Source organism: Magallana gigas, chromosome 8 (assembly GCF_963853765.1).
Source record: "Magallana gigas chromosome 8, xbMagGiga1.1, whole genome shotgun sequence".
Lineage (NCBI taxonomy): Eukaryota > Metazoa > Mollusca > Bivalvia > Ostreida > Ostreidae > Magallana > Magallana gigas.
In genome coordinates, this window is record NC_088860.1 from 11,314,843 (window position 1) to 11,338,782 (window position 23,940).

A 23,940-nucleotide genomic window follows, 5' to 3' on the forward strand; every position below is an offset into this window, starting at 1 on the left:
CGAGCATGGTCGCCGCGCTAATACCAGTGCCCCTGCCAAAAGTAGTATCAATATTACATTGGGAAGGAAGGAATTGCCTGTGTCTTATTATATGTCAATAGTTTTGGCAAAAACAGTATCTGCTTATTATAGTCCATTCCCTTGACCTTCGCCGGTCGCTCTGAAGGTCAAGGTTATGGCAATATTATGGATGAAGTGCATGTCCAGTTTGGCGCTATGCCTGGTTCGGTTTATACATATAATACAATGCAAAGTAACTGGTGATTGGGGTAAATATGTATCCAACGAGGTTGGACGCCCTTCCCAAGTCAAGGGTCCGATCCGCTCCGCTGTAGTATATGTAGAGTGGAGCGGATCAGAAACCCCGGCTTAACTTGGGAAGATGGCTGGACACAAGCCCATACCATTTGCTGTTACTATATATTTGCCCAATTTTTTATGCCAATGTTATATATATAAGTGTATGTATACATAATAAACCAACAACTTTTAGAGCACTCTAAAGGCTACATCTCCCTGCAAGACATATGCATGCAGTCACATTGAAGCCTATCGCTTGAGGATGCAGGCATTTTTCCGGAGAGTTGGGCTTGTTTTCTGAGGAGACATTTTAGTGAGGCAAATCCATTGCGACCGGAGGTCCAGGGGCCGCCTTAAGCCCTATCAGGTCGAGGACAGAGCCCTGGTTGGGGATTCAAAGGGGGGGGGGGAGCATATTTGTCCTGGACAGTAATTTAACCGATTACATCATAGAAGTCTTAGGCATGCTTGTACTACATAACAGGGATTTACTAGTAGAAAAGATGTTTGTTTTAACCGAAGCAAGTGTAGGGCATTAATTTATTTCGAAACTGTGTTGTGTTTAAAGATTATAAAATTATTTATTGGTTTATATGATAATGTTTTTTTTTAAGTACATGCACCCGCAGATCTAGGATGGGGGGGGGGGGTAGGGGGCTCAAGCCCCCTCTCCCCTGCAAAATTCAAATTTCTTTATATGCCTCAGACCCCCCTCCCCCCGGCCATCAGTTTTTAGAACGCAGTTCGCTCTTCGCAGTTAGGTAGAGGTATGAGGTATGAAATTTCCAGGGTCATCTAGAACGCAGTTCGCAATTCAAAATTTATAATTCATAATTAATGTATGAAATCTCCAGGGTCATCTACTGGTGGTATAGCATTAGCGCCTTAAAATATGGTGGAGTGGTCATCTATAGTTTTTGAGATTCGGGCTAATCTGCAATTGAAAAGTGAACTGCGTTCTGGAACGCAGTTCGCAATTCAAAAATCTAAGTGATATGTAATCTAACTTTCCTCTTTTTTTTCAAATCTATTGTATAAAGTGTTTACGTATATAGTGTATATATGAACTGGTAGTTCTTGATATTAATTAATAAAAGATAATCGACGATTTCCGTAGTTTGTGTACTGACACCGAGAGTCTCGAACATTTGCCGATCCACACAACAAAATAGCCTACGGAAATTCTTTCAAGTTATCACATGTAGTATTTCAAATGGAACCCTCATCAAAACAGCACAAATACTAAAGTGTTTTATTTTGTTCGTGGCTTTGTGATAAAAAAAAAATTGCTTATTTTTTGCATACAGGGTCACAAAAATGTGTGCATTTCAATAAACAATGGTACTCTCTGTAAAATGAGTTAAGGAGTTGAAGACAGGAATTGGTGGTTGGAGGGGGGGGGGGGGGGGCTTTCACGTATTGTTTAGCCTCGTAAGTGCGCCACTTTTCAACACTTATTGTATAACTACTTCCATGTACAACAACAATCACCTTGCTTACAGGATCGATGTCTTTACTTTATCTGTTTGTTTGAAGTGTTGTTTGGCTTATCTCTCAATTTCTTTTGACAGTTTTGTTGAAATTATTGTTTTGAAAATGCTAATGCCAAGTGTATTGACCTCCACAAACCACATCCATTGAATTCCCGAGATTGTAGGAGAACCTGTGGTTTCTAGGATCCCATTCAGTCGGGGAAGAGTAATAACACAGAGAAACAGTAAACGGCGCATATATTAAGAAACTCTAAGTCTTTAACATCTCTTTAATTTCAAATAAAATCTTATTTTTGCAGTTTGATAAGGTCTTTACTTTATATTTATGAGTGCAAGTTAAAGTTCATAATATTCATTCATTAATCGTTTTGTTTCATTCCTGTCCCGGTAATGAAGGATTTTTTTTAATAGAATGCTTATTTCGACGACTCTATGCAGCTAAGTTCGAATAACTTGTAGAGTTCTAGGGGGTTTTTTCCAAGTGTAAATATAAAAAATTAAAAATAATTTACAATTTTTGAATTATTTTAAAATTAGAATTGTGTATATATACGTGGATATAAGTAAAACTCTAATGTACTAATTTGAATTTTTTTTTTTTTATCTAAAACTGTTAATTTTGTGATATAATTTTGATATATAGATATACAAATTATACTGTATATTTTTTTTAAATTTTTTTGTGTAGTGTTTCACATATACAAGTATATAGATTCAATTTCCTTCCATAGTCATAAGACTTTGACATGTGTTTTAAAAATTATATATATATATATATATATATATATATATATATATATATATATATATATATATATATATATATATATATGGTAAAATTATGAAGTCATTTAAATATAATTTGAATTATAATCAAACACAACAAATGATACATAAATCAAACTGTAAGACTTTTACAATGTAGTTGCTTTACTCTTTTTAATTTAATTAGAAATAATTTTTAAATTCGAACACGCAGTGAATGAACATACATATAAAAGAAGCGTCCTGAACCTAATTGCCCCTAAAAAAACCAGTGTTGCATTTTGCATAACAAAAACATCACACCTTGTTATCCAATCATTTCACAGCTCTGCTGGAGGGAGATACATGTAGAAATGACTTAATACCGGTACAGAGGGTGAATTTGGCCACTACCTGCCGCGGTAACCAAAGCCAAGGATGCAGAGTGCCGGTGGAGTGACTGTGTTTTGTTTGGTTATTTTGGGCTTTGTGCAAGCTTCTCAAGGTAAATATTGCCGGTAGAAATCTGCTATTTGTTACCGCAATTATTCATTTAGGAACAAACCGCAATTAATTGCACCAATTTAGATTCAGTTATATACATGTTACTTGCTAAAATTTGTATTTTTACGGTACTAGTAAGTTGTTATCAATTTGCACCAGTATTCAATAAAAACTTACTAAAATCATTTTACTAAAAAGTTGCTAATGAATCTAATTTTCTTATCAATTAATACATTGGGAAATAACTCTCATCTGGTTGTTTAATTTTAATTTTAGCATATTGTTTTTATTTTTGATATTGTTGTTTTATTTTTGCCCAAAGTCCGTGGTCTACATAAATATCCAGGAAGTGGGGTTGTCAATTCTAATGGCTTTATCATTTTGACAAATATGAAGGACACGACATAACATTTTCACATTTAAGTTGTGACGTAACAAGGCCCAGACAAACCATTAAACATTTTGCAATTAAATTTGTCTTTGAGGTCAATATCTTGACACGAAACAGAGAAAAATCGTGCAATTTGGAAAACATTAAAACGTTTAAAACCATTTCATATTTCTTTAGCTGAACTTTTCCATTTATCAAATTTGATTAACAAGTGGGAAAAAAATTAGCAAAATATTTTGGCATCTTTTTTCTAATGCACATATTTTTACTGGAACCGGTAAAGATAAGACATTGTTGTGACATAATATCTTAAATTGCTTTTACAACTTATGATTGCATGTCCAATACTTTGATTTCCCTTTGCATTCTTTGTCATATCTCCCCTTTTCCTCAAATATATTCAACATACTGCCTGTCTAGCTTTTTCGTAAATAGTTTATGATGAAAGAATATGCATGTATGTGTTCATGGAAGCTTATCAATCTGAATCTACCGAAAAAAAAATTGGTTTATTATTAAGCTTTATATTTATTATCAATTCAACCTATGATTTAATTAAGTTGCAAATAGTTGCAAATACATGTATACTGTATACCTTTTTACATGTTCGCCAGACGTAAAATGTAAGAAAACTGCGGGATAAATATACTTATACTAGTGACTTTAATAAAATAATCAAATTAAAGAATCCCCATAAAATTCTTAACCCAAAGTATTTGCAAAGAAATTTATTAGCTAAACTTTACGAGTGGGTATGGTACATACAGCGTTATTGAGGTATTTCATCTATTCATGATATGATTGTTTTATTCAACACAAACAAAAATACTGATAAGAAGGGGTTTTCCTCCATTTCTTACAAAACTTAACCTTGCATAAGAAATGCTAGTTACCCCCCCCCCCCCCTCCGACGATCAATTACGAGCACTTGGTGTACCCGCGAGATTTTAGCAATGAAATATTGGCTGACGATTTGAAGAATTTCGTCAAGACATCTGCATGGCATGAGGGTATACATGTACCAGCAAAAGATGGCTGGCTCAGGCAATCGCAGCAACACCGGCGGTATTTAGTACATCTGCCCGCAGGGAATAGTGGGTATTATCGCGGATAATATGGCAAACGACCCGGATCATTAGCAGACGTACACCTATTTACTGGGTTAATCAGGTCAAGACGCCTGGATTCTGGTGGAAAAATGTCTGCTCCACTCGTTTTTGGATTTCGATGTCTGGGAAGTGCGCATTTTATGAATGAATTTTAAGAGATGCTTATCGGGGATAGGACATTCTTATAGTTCTTATAGACGCGGGCGGTTTTGAAGGGTCTTTAATGCATCAAACTTAAGGTATATCTGCAAGTTGATAACAGACAGACAGCTAATTTCATTGGTCGGTTATACTTATCTTATATAGCAAGGAATCTGGATGATGTTTTAGGTTTTACTTGGGCTTCGTACTGTCATTGTAGTACTAGCATATCGCCAACCAAAGCTGCACTGCGTGAATATGACACATTGTTTGAAATAAATTTTAACCTATCTAAAAATAATGACCTTGCACTTGGTATTCAATCTAACACTGACTTGAAATTTTTACCCCAAATTTATTAAGGTTGTGCAAACGGTGTATTATAACACCAAATAGTCTTGCAACTCGTAACATGTCTGACACTGACCTTTGAAAGATTTGACCTTTGATATCCAGTCGGTCATTAAGTTTAGAATTTGGTCATGACTTAGTCAATCTGTAATTTTTAGCTTGGATTTTGTCTTTTTGCTAGTTGGAGTTTAATAGATTGCTCTAACCTTTGATATTAATTAACCTCATTATGACGCCACTCTTGTCCTTAAGCTTCTGCTTCGTCTTTACAGTGCTTGCTCAGTCAAGTTACAAAATGAGACATAATTAAGCATCCAAAACATTTTAATTTGCAGGGTTTTAACCAATTGTAGGAGTTAACTATACATTTCAGGTCAGGAAGGTCTGAAACTGCGAGCCTTGGAGCAGAAGCTGTTGGAGATCATACAAGACGAGTTTCCAGAATTCTCTGAATCCTCGGGGCTTTCCCCGAACGACGGACGGGCGGAGTCCTACACATTCCAGGGGTTCGAGAGACGAAACGTTAGAATCATCGCATACTAGTTTTACAACCAGAAAAAAATATTAAAGCAAAAACGACTTCTATATACAGTGTAGTACTGTACTTAAATAGTGTGTTTCCAGTTCCACGGCAGAGTAATAATTAAGTTATTCTTATTTTGGTCTCTACTGTCTTCAAAACAATCTTATGTCATAATACAAAACAATACTACAAAACTAAAAACCACTTACAAAAAAAGTTTCCTACTTTAAGCCCCCCTTTATAACTTTCATGAACGCTAATTTCACTTAAAAGAAATTCGTGGTACATTGATATGAAATTTCAATAAAACGTCTTTCATTTTCAATTTGCAATGAAAAACCTATTCTTAATTTAGTTCAATTATTCCTTTCATTTTTGTCTGGTTTGTTATCTCTGACATACGTGAACATGTGAATTATCAATCCTACATGCATCCTTTAAAACAGAGATATCTAAGTAGGTATCTTAAGGATATAAAGATTAGAGTCTTAATATGTAGTACTGATTTTTATACCGATAAAAGATTAAGAAGTTACAAAAAGTTTTTTAATTGTGGTTTTGTGTTCGTCTGGATCTGATAACCAAGTTTTTCAAAGGAATGAGTGATTTATGCTTGATTATTCCCGTACAACCTGACTACGCAAAATGGGCATTGTTTATTTGGGGGTAAAATGAAATTAATTTTATTTGTCTACACACAGAACCGGAATATACAGCTCCTGCAGCAGCTGGAAAATATAGACAGAAACCCACTGAGCCGGGATGAATTGAATGATTGGAAAATACTGCGCTATCACGTCCAAACTATATTGAAAGGCTACAAATTCAGAGAGTAAGTTACAGGCAATCATTTCACCTATGTCCAGCCGTCGATCAAAAAAGTATGCATTGTAATTATGCATAATTGAAAAATATTGCAATGCCACGTCCAAACAATATAAAAACGTCTTAAGAAAACCTTTAGAAAAAAGGATAAATTACTAGCAACCTTTTTACTTTTAATCACCAGTATCAGTCTGAAAAATGCAAGATTTTATATATAGCGCATATTTGATTGTTACGTATTTCATGGACATTGTAATGCTATTTTGCTTTGTTTTACAGATGGGGACATCTAAACCCGATCAATTTCCTCGAGGCACCTTTGAAGCACCGCGACTGGATTACTAAGAAGACGACACAAGACCGGGAGAAATATGTTTTACGACTTCAAGCCATTCCACAGCAAGCAAGTTTAACTTGATCTGAGATTTTCATCAATTCAGAATGTTAAGAATAATGTTAAACTTTAGAGAAAAAAATTAAGGTCTGACTAATAATTTTTCTCCGACGAGAAGGTAAATCATTTTTCATTTGAACCGCATTACATCACACTCAAAAGCTGGAAAACAACAAACTTTAAGATAGTTCTTTTTATACTTGGAAACTGAATGTCCATTAAAAAGCTTAATAACAATCAAAAGAAGTAGATAAAGTACACATTGAAATCATAAAAAACAGACGAAGTAGGAATATACAGTCAGAAATCAAATACATGTACTAGATGAATAGGAATACATTGATGATATTCCTGGGCTGTTTCCTTGCTTCAATTAAAGTTAACTACGGTAAGTTTCCTTTAGGAGCAATAAATGTGTTTTTCATTTCTGTAGATTGAAGAGCAAATTTCACTCATGAGAAGAGCCATCAAACTGAACAGGACCAACCATTTCATATCTATGGTAGCAATTCCTTACTATACTAGTATATATATGTTTGTGACATATACCGTGGAATCATTTGATTTCGTGGGGGCCAATTTTCGTGGATTGTGGTGTTGTTTTTTTTGCTTATTCGCGGGGTGTAATTTCGTGAATGCGTCGGTTTTAGTTTTTAGTAACAAAGATAACTCTTTCTATATTTGTTTTCGTAGAGGATGTAAATTCGTGGAGGAAAGGTACCCACGAATACCACGAAAATTGAGCCATCACGAACTCTAAAGATTCCACAGTATATTTAATAAATTTTCATAATTTCACTTTTTCGATTAGAAACAGTTTCAAATTACCGGTATAATAGACGATGAAATCTTACATGTATACAGCTTATATACACTGAATAATTATTATTTGATAATTTTTCCTCTAGCGACTCTACTAGAGATTTTTTTTAAAAAATCAGATTTAAAAAAAAATCATACAGCTTCATTACATGTTGGTCACCTTATCTTTCCTTTGAAAAAACTCAAAACTCAAAACGTTTTAGGTAATCCATGTTATTAAATTTCTAACGTGCTATTTACTTTTATTTGTGATAAATTTCTTCCTCATATCAAATAATTTTAAGATAAATTATAATTATGGAACGTCATTTACAGAACGGGACTCTAGAGAGCATATGGAGTGACGTGTTCCTCGTATACCAACACCAAAATCGGAAAAGTGTGAATGGTTCTTCGCAACACTCTCAGAGGTATGCATCCTTTATCTTATCGCCAGATATCAGATAAAAATTGATGACTGTTGGAATTGCCGTTTTATTGCAACTGTAATCAGAAAAGCCGCACTAAATATATCCATTGGCTGTCGTATTGTGTCTGTGGCTTCAAAATTGGCATGGTTGGCCTTTGGGTTAAGGTCAAATACAATCTGATATTGGCCTTCCCGTAATTTGCAGCAAATATTTATTTTTTTTATCAAAATCAAGGTTAGGTTATATATTTACTGATCCGCAGCCCGTTTTTCAAAGTAATTTGTTATCATAAAATACAAAGAATATAGTTACATGTATGTATTATGCTATTTGTGTAATGTATGTAGTTTTAGGAGTAAATAATTTGATTTTTGCAAGGGAAAATGACACATACAATCTTCATACACGAAGCACAACTGGTGTCTGGTATACCAAATGAACCGGAGTCAGAATTGATTACTTATAAGTATAAGATTCCTACACAAAATTCAAATTTATGACATGACCACGATTTTTTTGTTATTATATGAGCTGTAACAATTGCTAATTGTTGGGTACAGTTAAATACACGATGACCAATAGATATTTTTTAATCTTATATAGTCTACAGCATAAAAATAGCTAATCATAATTTAAATTAGCTCTTTTTGTTTTTAGTATCATTGAACTTAAAAAGCATCCACCTGTCATTAAAAGTGATTGCTAAACAAATGTTTTCATTTGCACAACATCTTGTTTGAACTGTTTGTATTTATTTCACCGGCCCATAGCAATCTTCTAAAGGCTTGGAACCTTAGTACAGACAAACTAGCCGAGTCATTGATGAATCTACAGACTTTTATTAGCACGGTCAGTGATTAACATTATAATTCGTGCATTTTTTTTAAATTCCTCTATACTAGTACAAGAATTCTTAATTTTCGAATTCAGAAGAATAAATATTAAATAAATGCTACTAGCAATCAGAGAAGATTTTTTTTTCTAATTTTAAGTAAGAGTAAAATCCAAAATAAAAAAGAAAAATGGTAAACTAAGTAAAGAAACATAATATTTGATGTAATTTTTTAGTAAAATGAAGGTGTTAATTACCTCTAGTAGGAATATTTCCCGGCGACACGTCCGAACATCGGGGTCCATTCCATGCCGGGGGGTCAGGAGTACTACCAGGCCTGTCTGGACTACCACTTAGGGACCCACCTCACCCCCTCACAAATACACAGCCTGGGGTATCGGGAGGTGGAGCGGTTAGAAGGACTTATGAGAAAGGTACGAAATTTTGTGATTGGTTATCTTTATTTTTGCTGTCAAAGAGTTCATTAAATTCCGGAAGTATATGTGCTTGGTTTATTTGAAAAATATGTAATTTCAGATTATGATACAGCATAGATTTACCGGGAAAATATCCGAATTCCTCCAATTTTGGCAAACGAAAAACCGCCAACAAGACAAAAAGGTAAGACATTACAGATTTATTTTCAAGAGAAATACTTTAAACTTTAAACGATTATAATTGTATACGATGTACTTGCGAAATAAAGGAAGACTGTCACTCTCTCATCTTTTACAGTGGAACATTTACCAGGTATACAGGGGCGTCATTGACCGCGCGCGCGACTCGCTGTGGCGGGTCTTCCACAGAATTCCACTAACCCCTTTACGGTATTAACCATTTGTAATTTACCAATTAACACTGTTTCTTTTTATAATGAGTTACCAAAATACATAAGAAAGGTACACTGCAAATCGAATACCTTAAACAATGCTTTTTTATTGATTTTCCAGAATTGAGTTATTCAACAATTCCAGAGTTCCGGCAAGAGGCCATTACACCAAAAATGTGTTCTACCTTAATACATTCTATGAGAATAGGTAATGCAACATATTGTAGGCAATGTAATAAAAAACGTCTGAAATCTCTAATTTTAATAAATATACCCAAAGTATTGTTGATTTCAGCGTCATGTATAACTACATGTACTAGTAATGTATAAATTTGTTCATGCTTTAACGAAATTAACCCCGTGTAATGTTATCTATCTCTATTCTAAATTCGAAATATAATAATTCATTTAACTTGACACGGAAATGTCTTCCTAAAAAAACGGAATCATAAAAAGCTTTCTGTTGTAGGACCAATTCTAATGTCCTCCCATTGGCTTTTCACGAAACCTACCCAGGGCACCATTTTCAGGTAAAAGTGACGTCATCTCTTGTAATCCTTTGGAGAATGTTTTGTAAGTTCATGTTACATGTAATGTTTCATTAGCTACATGTATATTTTGGAATCTTAACGACACAATTAAATTAATGAGGATTGTTATGACGTCATCACTTTAGGAATGTTACAAGAGGCAGCAGAATCTACCGCTGTACCGGCAGTATCCGTTATACCGGCGGAGGTTCGCAATACCGTTCACATACCCAACCTATGCAGCATATTCAGAGGTAGGGTTTAATGAAGTCTAAATAGTGAAAACAGGGGTTAGAAAATGGGAAATTCATTCTAGCCGGTATAAATGATTGTAATTTGAATTAATATTTATTTCATGATACATTACAATTGTTTTTCTCAAAAAATTAACAGTTTAGAATATTTCTCGTACTTGTGTTCATAATCTTTGCATCTTTCTTTTCTGAAGGGATGGGCACTGTATGCGGAACATTTAGGGATAGAATTAGGCTTCTATGAGACTCCTGTCGACATGTGAGTTATATTGTTCGGTTTTTGTTACAGCATTTCCTGATCTTACCCATCATGTTTAGTTTCAAAATAACATACTGTGCTATTTAAAATACCGATATATTAAAGTAGTGGAATCTTGAAAACGGTTGAAATTTGTTTCAGGTTTCAAAAATATATGTCGGAAATATTCAGGGCTTGTCGCTTGGTAGTGGACACGGGTATCCATGCTTTTGGGTGAGTAGTGTTTTTATAGATCATTTAAATATCTTTTAACCTTATAAATATTAAAAGTCTATTTCTTCAAATGAACATGTACCAATTGATGTGAACAGTTTTGTTCCATGATCTTCTTCAGATGGACAAAAGAAAGGGCTATCAAGTTTATGAAAAAATATACAAACGCGCCAACAGGAGAAGTTGCTAGGGAGATAGATAGGTATATCACGTGGCCTGGACAAGCATGTGCTTATAAAGTAGGGGAGTTGAAAATCAGGGAACTTCGCCGACGGGCAGAAACTATGTTAGGTAAGGCTATGTGAACCCATTATATCAATGATACGGCAGTGTTGATTACTAATACCAGGTGTCTATGGAGGCTGGGTGGTCAACAAATTAACCATAGATCTAGATCTGCTTAGAATTTCAAGATATTATTTGTTTAGCTGCAAACTATTATTTTGTAAAAACCTAGTATACATTTAACCTTTAAAATTTAGACACATTTTATATTTTGATATAGAGCTCTTCTTCTATAGGAAATCAGTTTAGTCAAAAAATGGCCACGACCATCGAGCCATCTTAATTCTTTTTAAAAAGAGAGTCGTTCAATCTTACACAAATCTTGTACCTCCGGATAATGATATTGAGCTTTAGCATCAATAATAATCTTGTCTGGTTATCGAAACCTACCCATCATTCCATTTCACAGGTAACAAGTTCAGTGTCAAAGATTTCCATCACCAAATACTAAAGTTAGGACCTATTGGGCTTGATATCCTGGAGGAAATCATCAACGATTGGATAGCCAGTGCCACGCCCCTAGTGGCACCAAACCCAAACCCAATACTGTCTCCTCACACCTCATCGGCTGCAGGACAAACCACTGCATCTTGTTTGTTTCATATATCACTGTTTTTGTCCCTTGTAGTTCATTTGTTATGTAGGCGATTTTAACGTCTATCATTGTTATGTAGAGGGTTATTTTTGTATTGAATGTTGTTATTATTTATTTTGGAATATGTCAATGTGGGTATGCATTCGTTTCAGACTTTGTTCATCTTTTAAATGTTGCAGCAGTCGTTTGCAGATTGAGTAGAAGCTTTCATTTTTTTAAGAATTCAGAATTGTTTACTTTTTTGATAGTCTTATTGTATAGTTGTTTATTTTGTGCTCAAATAAAGCCATAATTTTGCCTTCCTATGCGGTGAATGTAATTTAGGGTGCTCTGAATTGTTATTATACAGAGAAAATTTAACGTTTAAGGAATATTATGTGAAAAACTAGTAGTTTGATTATATCTTATACAGAAAAATATATATAAGAATGGTGTTTTTGTTGCGGGGGTTTTGCTGTTGGCTGCTAAGCATTTACATTAAATATCGGTCATTATGATGCCTCTTTAGTTATTAACTCAAATCGAGATGTACAGTTCTAATTTATTGTAATCTACAAAGCAGATTTTTATTGACACTGTAATATATATAGATATCTTTTATGTACCTATATAATGACTGTTTTATAATCCACATCATGGAAAACAGTTATAAGATAAACTAGTGTTATTTTCTTTTTGATTTTTATTTAGCTTTAAAAAATGTAATGACAAACAACTGACATCTTTGACAACAAAACAATTCCAAACAATAAAAGTATTAAACTTGTAGAACACAAAATCAATACATTCACTATTAACAACTTTCAAATGCAAAAATATAGTAAAATAAACAAAAATCAAATTTCGGCTCGCCATTGCATATTTGCTTTTGTTTTTTCCACGAAAAACCCCTTTTTGTTGCCAAGGTAATTGTCCAGTTCTGCCTGGGATTCGAACAGCTGTACATTGAATGGGCTTCCTCTGACGTGGCGCCCCGACCACTTGACATTGATGACGTATTTCCCGGGCTCCTCTGGGCTGTATGAACACAGAACAGTCCTGTCATTCTCTTCCTCTCTTTGAATATTGACCTTGAACGCACCTTACAAAAGACGTTTATTAGGACATTAGATAAATTGAACAGGTATTCACGTATTTATTCATTATTTAGTTATTAATGGGCGTGCATTCAATCTATTTACCCCCATAACGCTTTTATTCAAATCACTTAAAATGAGTATGAAATTCTAAAGAATTGTATACTAGTATATATTTATTTAAAATTACGCGATTATGCCACAAACTGACTTCCAATATTAACTTATGCGTTAACTTCGTGAACGAAAGTTATAGAAAAGAGATTGAATCTTGAGCTTACTTCGAGGCCCCCTTATCCTCACAGCTAACTGTCCAGCGCCTGCGCCGGAAGTCTCCACCAAAAATTTACTCTCGAAGGTTTGGATAAGTCCGTCCTGGACTCCAGGCCCATAGACTCGGACTTTTCTCGGGTCGGGAGGCTCCCCTACCGGGATTTTAAATGGACTGCCTGTACAAGTAAAATATCCTATTTCGTATGTATGCTGAATACAGATATTTGAATTCCATCTCTATTCATTTACTAGGCTTTATATCAATTGAATTATCATATACATGTTAATGCATTTACGACAAAAAAAGTATACCTGGCACGTGTTCGTGATCATACGTGATCTCGAGTCGGTGTCTGCACGCCTCCCTAGGGTACATATGCACCTTATAAATACCATTACGTTGGTCGAACACGTCACATCTTGCCTCCCGGAGCTCTCCGTGACAGCTGACCTTGATTTCACCTTGAGAACAAATCAGCCCACATTACTCCGTTATCTTAGATGGGACTATTGCACTTCTTATGTTTTAACAAGTGATTTCATCCTGAAATTTAACAAAGAAAATAACAAAGCCCATGTATTCTGTTAGAAGAAAACTTACCGAAACCAGCTTCAGTTGTATCGACATCTAGATGAAGTTCTTGACCTACATAACCGCCCTTCAGACCTTGACCAGTAACTTTTACCTTGCCACTTGCCCCTTTGTTGGAAGCTGTGATCTTATACGGACATTTAGGAACAAGTTGTTCTGACCAATAAACATATAATACATAGGCTCCTAAAATAATAAAACAAACAAACAGAGCTTAAGTCGACGGAAAAAGTAGAAGGGAAAGTCATGTTGTAATTGTACTTAAACACTAAGTATTTCAATTGATCAAAATTACTTTCCTAATTTGAATTATAAAAGCCACAATTCAAGATGTAAAACGTAAAAGTTCAATTATTATCTATTAGCCACCTATAGATTGCATACATCGTGGGTAAATAGAGATACACGTACCAGGGTTTGGGGCACTGTATGTACATTTGTATCGGTCATACTTCATAGGTGTAATGTTTACATGTACATCCTTTTTAACGCCCTTTAACAGCACTCTTGGTGTTCCTGTAGATTAAAAAGATATCCTCATAAAGAAAAAAAGAGAGAGAGAGAGAGAGAGAGAGAGAGAGAGAGAGAGAGAGAGAGAGAGAGAGAGAGAGAGATGAACAGAGTTAGATTCTTTACCAGGTCCTGCAAATCTTCCATTGATAAGAAACTCCGCTGGTACTAATGCTCGTGCCTTTTCTTTGCCCTTGCCCTCAATGACAACTTTTGTGTGATCAACCGGAAGTGGAGGCCCTGGGCAATACGCCAGTATGGGCGAAGAATCCAGAGGTACATCCGACCAATACACGTGGATGTAATGGTCACCTACAAATTTTACTCAATTTTGTATAACGCCTTAATATATTCCTGCATTTTGTTTGCTTGTTTTTTTTTCACAAATTCAGACTAAATTTAACAAAACGAAACAATAATATTTTACCTTCTTCAACTGCTGTGAAAGCAATCTCCATCTCCTCTTTCTTTGGTTTTCGTGTCTCTACTTTAAGCTTTCCCCGGGGAGACAGAACAATAGCTGTCATCCTTCCTGAAGATTAGGTGATATATTTAAGACACGAAAGATACACACTTTTACAAAAAAGGATTTAAAGAGACTTAGCGGAATCTGAAATCTACTTTTGTTTTAAGCCCACTACTTACCTGGGCCAGCGGCACTTATGTCATAAAGAAGCTGTGTTTCCTTTCCACAATCAAGGACCAAGTGTCCGTTCTCGTCCATCAGATCCGTGAGGTCCGTGATCAGAGTCACGCGTGATCTATCCGTGATTTTTGCGTAGAATGGACTTCCTTTTGAATAATAAAGTCAATATCTCAATCATTATAAGAATTACTGTAACATCTTTAAAAATAAATAAAAAAGATGTTCTTTAGGAAAAAATATTTGAAATTACATGTTTTAATTACACAAACCTGGGACTGCTCTTTCATCCCAGTTGACATTTATCTTGAAGGTCCCTGCATTGCTAGGTACATACGAGAAAATGTATGTAGAGGACCCTGCCTCACGCCACGAGGTGTCCACTTCTTTACCTTCATCTTACAAGCAAGACAAACATTTCTATACACATAATGCATGTACAAAACTCATATCAGTTTATATCGGCATGAAATCAACGTGAATTGGTCCGTATATATATGTTGCTTACTTTCGACAGTGACACTTATGTTTCCTCCCAGATCTCCAATGTTAACCTGGAATGTACATTCCTTCCCCCTCAAACCTCGAGTTAAACCTTCACCAGTCACAACAATTTGGCCCGGATCCACCACATCAATACTTTTTGGAGACCCTGTATTTTAAAGATATATCATAAATTGTAACCAATCACTGTAAACTTACTAGAATTTTGATCATTTTACCCCCTTAAAAAATTCAAGAAACCTTTTAATCATAATTTCATAGCAATATTTATTTTTGTTGGTTTAGGATATGCAATCCGGAGGATAGGCAACCTGTAATTTCCGTGTTGTTGAACTTGCAGTACACAAAGAACATTCCTGAGTTTTGAGGAACAAACTCTATAGTTTTTATTCCATTGTATTCCGTTTCATTGACCTCGCAGACAATTTCCTTTCCGACATTCCGCACTGCAGCCTCGATATCACCTATCCCGGCTTCGCTGTAGTTCACTATCAGGCAAAAAATAAAAAAAACAAGACCATCAACTAGTTCATAGGTCCTACATTTTAAACTAGGTCCTACATTTTAAAATAAGTTCTCATTTAATAATAATACAATTGGATACTATGAGTATTGTCACACCTGTGAAGACAACTTCCTCTCCCACAATTCCTTTCTGTGGCCCGGATAACCATGCTTTCTGGGGATCGAAGACGTCAAATGAAATAGGACTGCTGGAGATCTCCTCCCCCTGACAGAACACATGGACGATCCACAGACCTAGCGGAATCAGTTCCCGTTAATATCACTTTCTGTTATTTAATCAAAACATTAGCATGTGTAAAACGTCATTGTATATCATGTTCTTACCGACTGACTTTGGTCTAAAAATGGCGGAAAAGACGCCATTTTCATATAGTGTCGTCAGCGATTTGACCTCCTCATTCGGTGAGCAATATTCGATTAATACTTCATTGCTTTCAGACTCTGACAAAACCTATTCCCAAACATAAAAACACATCATTTATACATTTATACATTTATACATTTATACACGTATTATCAAATTGGCTAAAAGTCGTCGATCTACAATGCTTAAAATATCAAGAACATCGAACTTATTACAATACTGACTTCAATGTCATTTGATGATCCAACCATGCACGAAGAGGACTGTGTTCGAAGTTTGACCTTGGAGAGATCGGCCTTGACACTGAATGTCACAGGACAACCTACTAAGGGAGTACCATTATACAGAACGTTGAGCTGCAAAAAGAACGGACAAATTTAATTGGTATGCCAGTATTAATGCATTTATTATTCATTCTGTGGCGATCATCATGCTATTTATACAGTGAACAAAAATCATTCGTCGAGATTGAATTGTGAAAGATTGTAAAGTACCCCTCCATACACCAATAATTGCAAAGTATATTGAATTCCGTTACCAAGTACTTTTTCATTGACATAAGGCGTATACTAGTAACGAAATAAGATCTCCAAAAAACCAAGTTTTTCATGAACCTTAAAATTACATCATCAACCCCTCAGAATAACAATGAAATACTACAGCTGATTAAAATGGACAAAATACGCACGCCTTATTCCAGCAATGTCTTTTTGTTTCAAGAATGAGTGAAGCATTAGCTTCACTGTTTAAAGAGCCAGGATTTACAATATCATAATGTGGGGGAAGTATAATCTATGTTTTACCGTGTAAGAGCCCGGGTCCGCAGGGGTGAAGCGACAGTCGGCGTACTTGTCCTTCCAGCTGACGTCACAGCGCTGGTTGCCCTTGGCGCTCTTTATCTGGACACTGGTCAGTTCCTTCTGAACGTCTTTGTCCTCCATGACCAGCTTAAAGTGGATCTAGAAAGGGAATTTTCAAGAGTGTCGAAATGTCTATGTAACATGCATGTTCATGATTTTAATTATTCAAGCCAGATTTGAGAGAGTGTGATAAATTTCAATATCCTCGAGCTCATTGAATTTAATAAAAATATACTCTTTTTATACAATCCAATTAATACAAAAAAAAACATGAAACGGAGAGAGTCACTTTTGGAGACGATGAAAATTGATTTCTAAATACCGAGAAAAAAAAGTTGGACGATATATAACGTCGATCATGCCTGAAGTGATGTCTGTATTAATACCTGAACTCCAGTCAGATGGTTGTCAAAGTCTCCCTGTATGCTCAGTTTCTCGTTGTCTGATTTTACCGGAGTGGCGTACCGGAACCGGTTCAGATATGTCATGACACTCAGATGATCGACGGAGGGGTCTGATAGTTCGGACGCACTCAGGATCGGGTCCACGCCCATTCTCTTCCCGGCATCAATCGCTATAAGTGTAAGTCAAGACAAAGTTGCGTCTATTGTGTATATACAGAATAAGATTATCAAGAGTATTTATTACAGCAATACTGAATAAAAATTGCACTTTTTCAATGCTGTGGTTTCATCAATATTCATCAATTTTCGTGTCGCAGATTTAATCCACGAAATCATATGTTACTTTCCAAAGTGCAATCTCTAATAAGGTATTGTATTGATAGGATCACGGTAATTTGCATTAAATAAACGAAAATTGACGCCAACGAATATCAATGAAATCACTTTATAGATTAAGAATTTACGCAAAGGTGAGTGTACTATTGCTTTAATTTAAAATAAGCAATTTTTTTTTGTTGGCATTTTCTTAGTCCTATTGCGAGCTTAATTCTACAATTACACTATTTTACTGACAGTGAAACTAAGAGTACACATACCCATCTGTACATTCTTCATTTTATCTTCTCTGTCGATATTTGGCCAGTCCGGGATCACCCCTCCCATTGATGATACAATAGAGCACAGGTTGTATCCATCATTCCAGTCCGTCTGCAGAAAAAAAAATGCATTTTTAAAACAGCAAATTCAATGATGGTTTAAGCATTGCATTTGATTTTAAATTAATTATCTAGTAAAAGATAACCCTCGATGTCTTCTGAAAAAAAAAAATCTATTCCTTACCGTAAGATTTGTGATTTGGGTAGTCCTTAGTTGCTTGCAAACCCAGTTTAAGGTGTCGTAATATCCCGGCGATTCTGACCTCACGAAATAGGAGAGGTATGTCATGGCCGACAACTCGTCCAGAGCCTCGCTTGCAAAGTCTTCCGGACTAATAACCCGTGGAATGTTCAGGTGCTCTTTAGCCAGAAGTATTGCATTTCTACAGTTTTCTACACTGAATAAACAAAAGAAGTTGAATATTCTCTTGAACTTTTAATTAATAAACATTCGGGGAATTGATAAGACAAATGTATTACATTTACATACGCATTTTTGGCGTGGAGCTCTCGCCAGTTTGGGGATGTACCTGGACGAAGATGATCAATGAGTGCGCTAAAAAAAATAAAAACATATTTAAAAAAGTGGCACATTTCATCTAAGGACTTTTTTTGGAATCAGTTTCGAGTTGGTTTGGCTTATCTTACTGTAGCGGTATTCCGGTGCTCCAATCGGAAGTAAAGTTTGAAATTTCAAGTTCCGGAAGTATTAACCGGAACCAGTTTATCATGAGCTTCTTTGGCGGAACCTTCGTCTTCCGGGATGAGATCTGGTAGCGGACGATAAGATGCCATAGCAACCCCAATATCAGCTTCACATTCCCATTGACAATGTCCTCATTTCCTAGGGAACATTTCATTATGTGAAGTATTTTTGAATGTGTTTCATTTTCAAAATGCTTTTACTTTAACATCAGGCAGGGTTACAATATGGGCAGCGGAAAGGGCAAAAAATACATTTTTACAAAATCAATGATAAACTCAATTCAGCAATCTAAAATAATATTATCAATGACCATAACTGCAAAACCAACAGTCTTCCGTGCAAAATAAATGTAATTAAAATCAACCAAAGATATCTAAATACAAATCAAACACAAAAAGTAAAACCAACAGACATAAATGTAAAACAAACATACGTCAACATGAAACAAGCGGACGCACAAATAAACGCCAGGTGGCGTTTTTTGGGAAGCAATATGCGTCATCGATTATTGGAATCCGGGATGGTTCGCGCCTATTCTGTTTCGCCCTGAGATGTTGATATATTTATTATGATTTATTAAAAATTAAAAATGATATTTCAATGACCTGTTTATACTCGTACATTTGTTCGAAATATTCATATAGTCTTCTTATAGTCTTCTATAAAAAAAACCAAAAAAACGTCATTTCATTGTTATCCATCAGGCACGTAGCATCGTTTTTGAAAGTTTGGGGGGGGGGGGGGGGGGGGCAGGCTCATCCAAAAAATCTTGACAAGCCAAAAAAAAGGGGGGCAGCCCCCCCCCCCCCCCCCCCCCCCCCCCCGATGCTACGTGCCTGTCCATAAACATGATGATAGACAAAAAATTGAAGGAAACATTTTCAAAATGCGACAAGACATATGTTCATTGTAAATTAAAATTTCATAAAGTGCATGTATCAGAATACTTCAAGCTTATCGACATGAATACTGCCATGTCTTATATTTTCTTCAATCTACTTGTACAGGCAATGCATAAGAATGTAGAGAAATAAATCAAACTTCGTTATAGAAAACATTTTAAGCTTTAATTAATGAATATTTTGATGATAACAATTTATACAAAATGTTTACTCTAAGACTTTCCGTTTCCGTCAGGCTAAGGCACATCTGTATAGATAATTATAGCAAACCAAATTTTCACGCCTCTATTCACGTAATGTCAGTCATTTGTTGCATTTCGTATCACTTTAATTTTACTGAGTGGAAGTAATGCAAACTATACAACTTGACATCTTTGTCAATTTTCTATTTACTGTCATCCGGTTAATTAAAAATTTACAAACAAACAAACCAACAAACAAAAAAATTGAAATAGATCGAATTCTAAACGATTAGGTTTGATTAAGTTTGACTTTTGCTATAAGAATTTTAATTTTTTGATTAAATTTATATTAATTTTATAAGACTGGTAAAAATCGTAGTTAAATAGTGGATGCAAGGGAGGGGAGGGGGGGGGGGGGGGTGGGGGGCAATGTAAAGATCAAGCAGATAGTTTATGTAATTAAATAATGATCCTCAAAATAGAGCTATGCTAACTATATAATATTTTACATTTGTAATTACATTAACATTCCCGAATTTTTCATAATAAAATACAGGTAATTCTCAAGTAAGGACAGGCTATAATTGTTATCACAACATAATTCACACCTCTTGTTCTGAACGATATAAAACGACATAACTTCATAAAATTAATAAATAAAAATCCTAATAAAGCAAGCACGCTGTCTTGGCCGTGCATGCATAAAAGCAAGCACCGTTTCAATGGGTTTTTAAAAACATATTTCAATTCTTGTATAGGTAATAATTAATTTCAGAGGAAAAATGATACGAGAAAAGTATCTTAATACAGTAAGATGTTTTGCTCTGAGGCAGGTGCGAAACATCGAGGTGCGAAACATCTCAGAACGAAACAGAATAGGTGCGAACCATCCCGGATTCCAATAATCGATGACGCATATTGCTTCCCAAAAAACGCCACCTGGCGTTTATTTGTGCGTCCGCTTGTTTCATGTTGATGTATGTTCGTTTTACATTTATGTCTGTTGGTTTTACTTTTTGTGTTTGATTTGTAGTTAGATATCTTTGGTTGATTTTATGTACATTTATTTTGCAAAGAAGACTGTTGGTTTTGCACTTATGGTCATTGATAATATTATTTAAGATTGCTGAATTGAGTTTATCGTTGATTTTGTAAAATTGTATTTTTTGCCCTTTCCGCTGCCCATATTACAATAAAATATTTTTATAAGTTATCAATTGTAGCAAAATCCAAAAACATTTGTTATGACTCGATAAAAACCCTTTCTGTTCATACATGTACATGATTTTGCTGTAAAACGCATGGCTGTAATGTCTAATTATCTTAAATTTGAAAAGATTTTCAACGAGTAAATTGTTAAACCAAATGCTCTTAAATTCTGTAATTTGTTGGCAGATACATGTACCAACTCGATTTTTTAAAAAGTTAACTCGTACATTCATAATTAAATAACTCGTACATTCATAATTAAATATATGACGTTTTCTGTTTTCCACAAACATATAATCTACATGTATAGCTATGCTCTTCAAGAATGTTATTTAATACGTACATATTGTAACTCTATTACTCAAATGAATGAAAGATACATGTAGATCTATTGTATTAATTGTCACACGGTTGTTGAAAATAAACATCTTGGTTTAATTTGTATGTCCTCTTTATAAACAACTACGAAATGAATATTGTTTACTTTTTTAATATCGCATGTTCATCTTAAAAAATTCTTAATCCAGCAGATGTTAAATCAACAAGAAATATCTGTAATTTCATACGTGGTGCATTTAAAATAAGAACATCTAGTATGTACTAAATATTTGTCTATATGTATGACTTGCGCCACATGTGGTTTTTGTCAATGAATTGAATATACTAGTATATAATAATTTGTACCTCTTGTAACATTCATGTAAAATTCGTAATGTGAATAAGTTGAATTGAATTTCTTTAGTTGCGGTATGTTGCAAGCCATACTCTCAGACTATGTAATTACGTGTATACACACTAAACATGTTCAAATTAATTAAAAGACCTAAAATTCGATTACATCTGGTGTTTCAGAATAGAATTTCCTTCAAATTTCGCCCTAATAACTTTAAAAAATCGTAATTCACATGATTCAAGCGATCTACGACTTTTACCTACATTTATGTATCATAAATAACTTTTTTTCATAACTCCAGAGGTTATTCTCATTTTCAAACTTGACTTGTAGCAGCTCTGAACTTAGCAACACAAATAAGTTTGGAATGCCTGCACGATAAGTCTGAATGAGTTTGTGTTGATCGGCTGTAAATCATTACATATGGTTACATTTAAAGAGACCTAGCTATTTATTGGCTATTCCCTGTCCCCTTTTTTCTTTAACATCATATCTAGAGCTTTATTTTATATTGAAAGAATGTAAGGACCTGTTATCATGGGATTTTTGTAAAACACAGGAAGATTAGAGCACACCATGTGATAATAAGAATAAACAACACGCATTAAAATAGGCGATTAGGAGTGGACATTGAGGGAATATTGTTTCTCGAGGAGAGGCACTTAATAGATATCAAACTACAAGTTATTATATAAAGTTGTTAACGTTTTATGATAATATTATTTTTTCGTGGAAAACAAAACAGAAATCGAAACAACGACATGAAATTTCGCTACTTGCAGAAGTTGTAGTATGTCTTCAGAGGTTTTGGACCTTACCAAATTATCAATTGATTTCACAATATAAATGCACACGTGTTTTGATAACGTGAAGGAAAAGACAAGAAAGAAAGAGAGAAAAACTACAAGTAAATTAAAATAGCAAATACTCAATGCTTATCTCTAAACTCTGAATAAATGGCATTTTAAGAATCTCCATACTTCCTCAATCCACTCACCAATGTTAACGAGTCGGACATTGTCTTCCATGATGGCTTTACAGGCCAGGGCCACATTCTGGATCATTTGAATCCGCCCCGTGGGGTTGGGGATGACCTTCCCGATCTTCTTGAACTGTAGTGATTCAACCAGCGCCACCAAAGTAACTCCATCACAGAAATCCTTCTCGATGTCCTGTATGACCCGCCCACTAACACTCAACTGTTCATTTATCCAGTTAGTGAACGTCTTCCTCTGAATCTCCACCCAGCGGTTCTCCGGAGACACCTTACTGAGCTCTTTCTCCTGGGAGGGGCTGGCGGGCTCCACCGTTGACATATTTGTAGGCTGTGTTTACGCTCCGACTGATTATTGATACACCTTTATTCTGGAATACCTGTCTGATAACAACTTGACAAAAGGGAGACAACCTCGCCGGTTATCGATCTACCTGTGGCGAGAGTCAACAGGGGGGTTCGTATCTTGATATTGGCCTAGGTGTGTTAGCCTTCAAGAGGTGTTTTATTAGCCTATATGTAACAAAGCAAATGTTTTGGCTATCCTGAGATAGGAGATATCGTGGATTTGACTAATTCTTTTTCAATATATATCACAGTAAAGTGTCCTTTTCGATCAATAAATTAAGATTTTGGATTTTGGTTTTCAATATGATAACACGTTCTAGAGAAATATACATTTGTTTTTGGTCCTCTTTTGTACTCAATCATTAATATCAGCCAAGGTTTATTTAATAATATGCATTAAATACACGTAGAAGTAAATATAGTTTGGACCAACGTTTCTGACAACGCTGAATACAAGTCTGAATTAAGAAACACGCAGAATTTTAACCTCTACTCGAAGCAAATATACGTAACTTAACTGCTTGATTCCTTTTAAAAAGGACCAAAGACAAAAGAACGCACTCAAAAACAAAATCAAAAGCTATTTAATTGATGACACAGTAATGTGTAGTTATAACTATCTACGGTCGTGTGAGATTATATTAAATTTCTTTAATGAATGTGTAATAAATGACTAAGAGCATAAATAAAAGCATAATGGGAATACAAGTACACA

At 35.0% G+C, this 23,940-nt stretch overlaps 2 protein-coding genes across 2 annotated transcripts; one reads left to right on the forward strand and one right to left on the reverse strand.

The window, feature by feature from the left end:
* The first annotated feature begins 2,886 nt into the window (after positions 1-2,886).
* On the forward strand, positions 2,887-12,476 carry LOC105327651 (uncharacterized). The gene is made up of 17 exons (XM_020066982.3): positions 2,887-3,042; positions 5,407-5,555; positions 6,258-6,388; positions 6,661-6,784; positions 7,209-7,277; positions 7,913-8,007; positions 8,778-8,856; positions 9,106-9,273; positions 9,377-9,460; positions 9,575-9,666; positions 9,790-9,876; positions 10,138-10,198; positions 10,345-10,452; positions 10,647-10,711; positions 10,853-10,924; positions 11,046-11,215; positions 11,619-12,476. Exons 1-17 carry the CDS (start codon positions 2,976-2,978, stop codon positions 11,861-11,863), a joined length of 1,866 nt encoding a protein of 621 aa, XP_019922541.3. The 5' UTR covers positions 2,887-2,975; the 3' UTR covers positions 11,864-12,476.
* LOC105327611 (filamin-A) lies at positions 12,469-23,447 on the reverse strand. Its single transcript, XM_066068581.1, has 21 exons — positions 22,881-23,447; positions 18,860-19,055; positions 18,702-18,767; positions 18,396-18,609; positions 18,152-18,263; positions 17,538-17,725; positions 17,095-17,250; positions 16,516-16,647; positions 16,252-16,378; positions 16,024-16,161; positions 15,714-15,890; positions 15,407-15,550; positions 15,171-15,296; positions 14,901-15,047; positions 14,683-14,787; positions 14,382-14,567; positions 14,157-14,261; positions 13,755-13,931; positions 13,466-13,615; positions 13,162-13,329; positions 12,469-12,885 (listed from the first exon to the last, which is right to left on the reverse strand). Exons 1-21 carry the CDS (start codon positions 23,197-23,199, stop codon positions 12,641-12,643), a joined length of 3,378 nt encoding a protein of 1,125 aa, XP_065924653.1. The 5' UTR covers positions 23,200-23,447; the 3' UTR covers positions 12,469-12,640.
* Between the last annotated feature and the right edge of the window lie 493 nt (positions 23,448-23,940).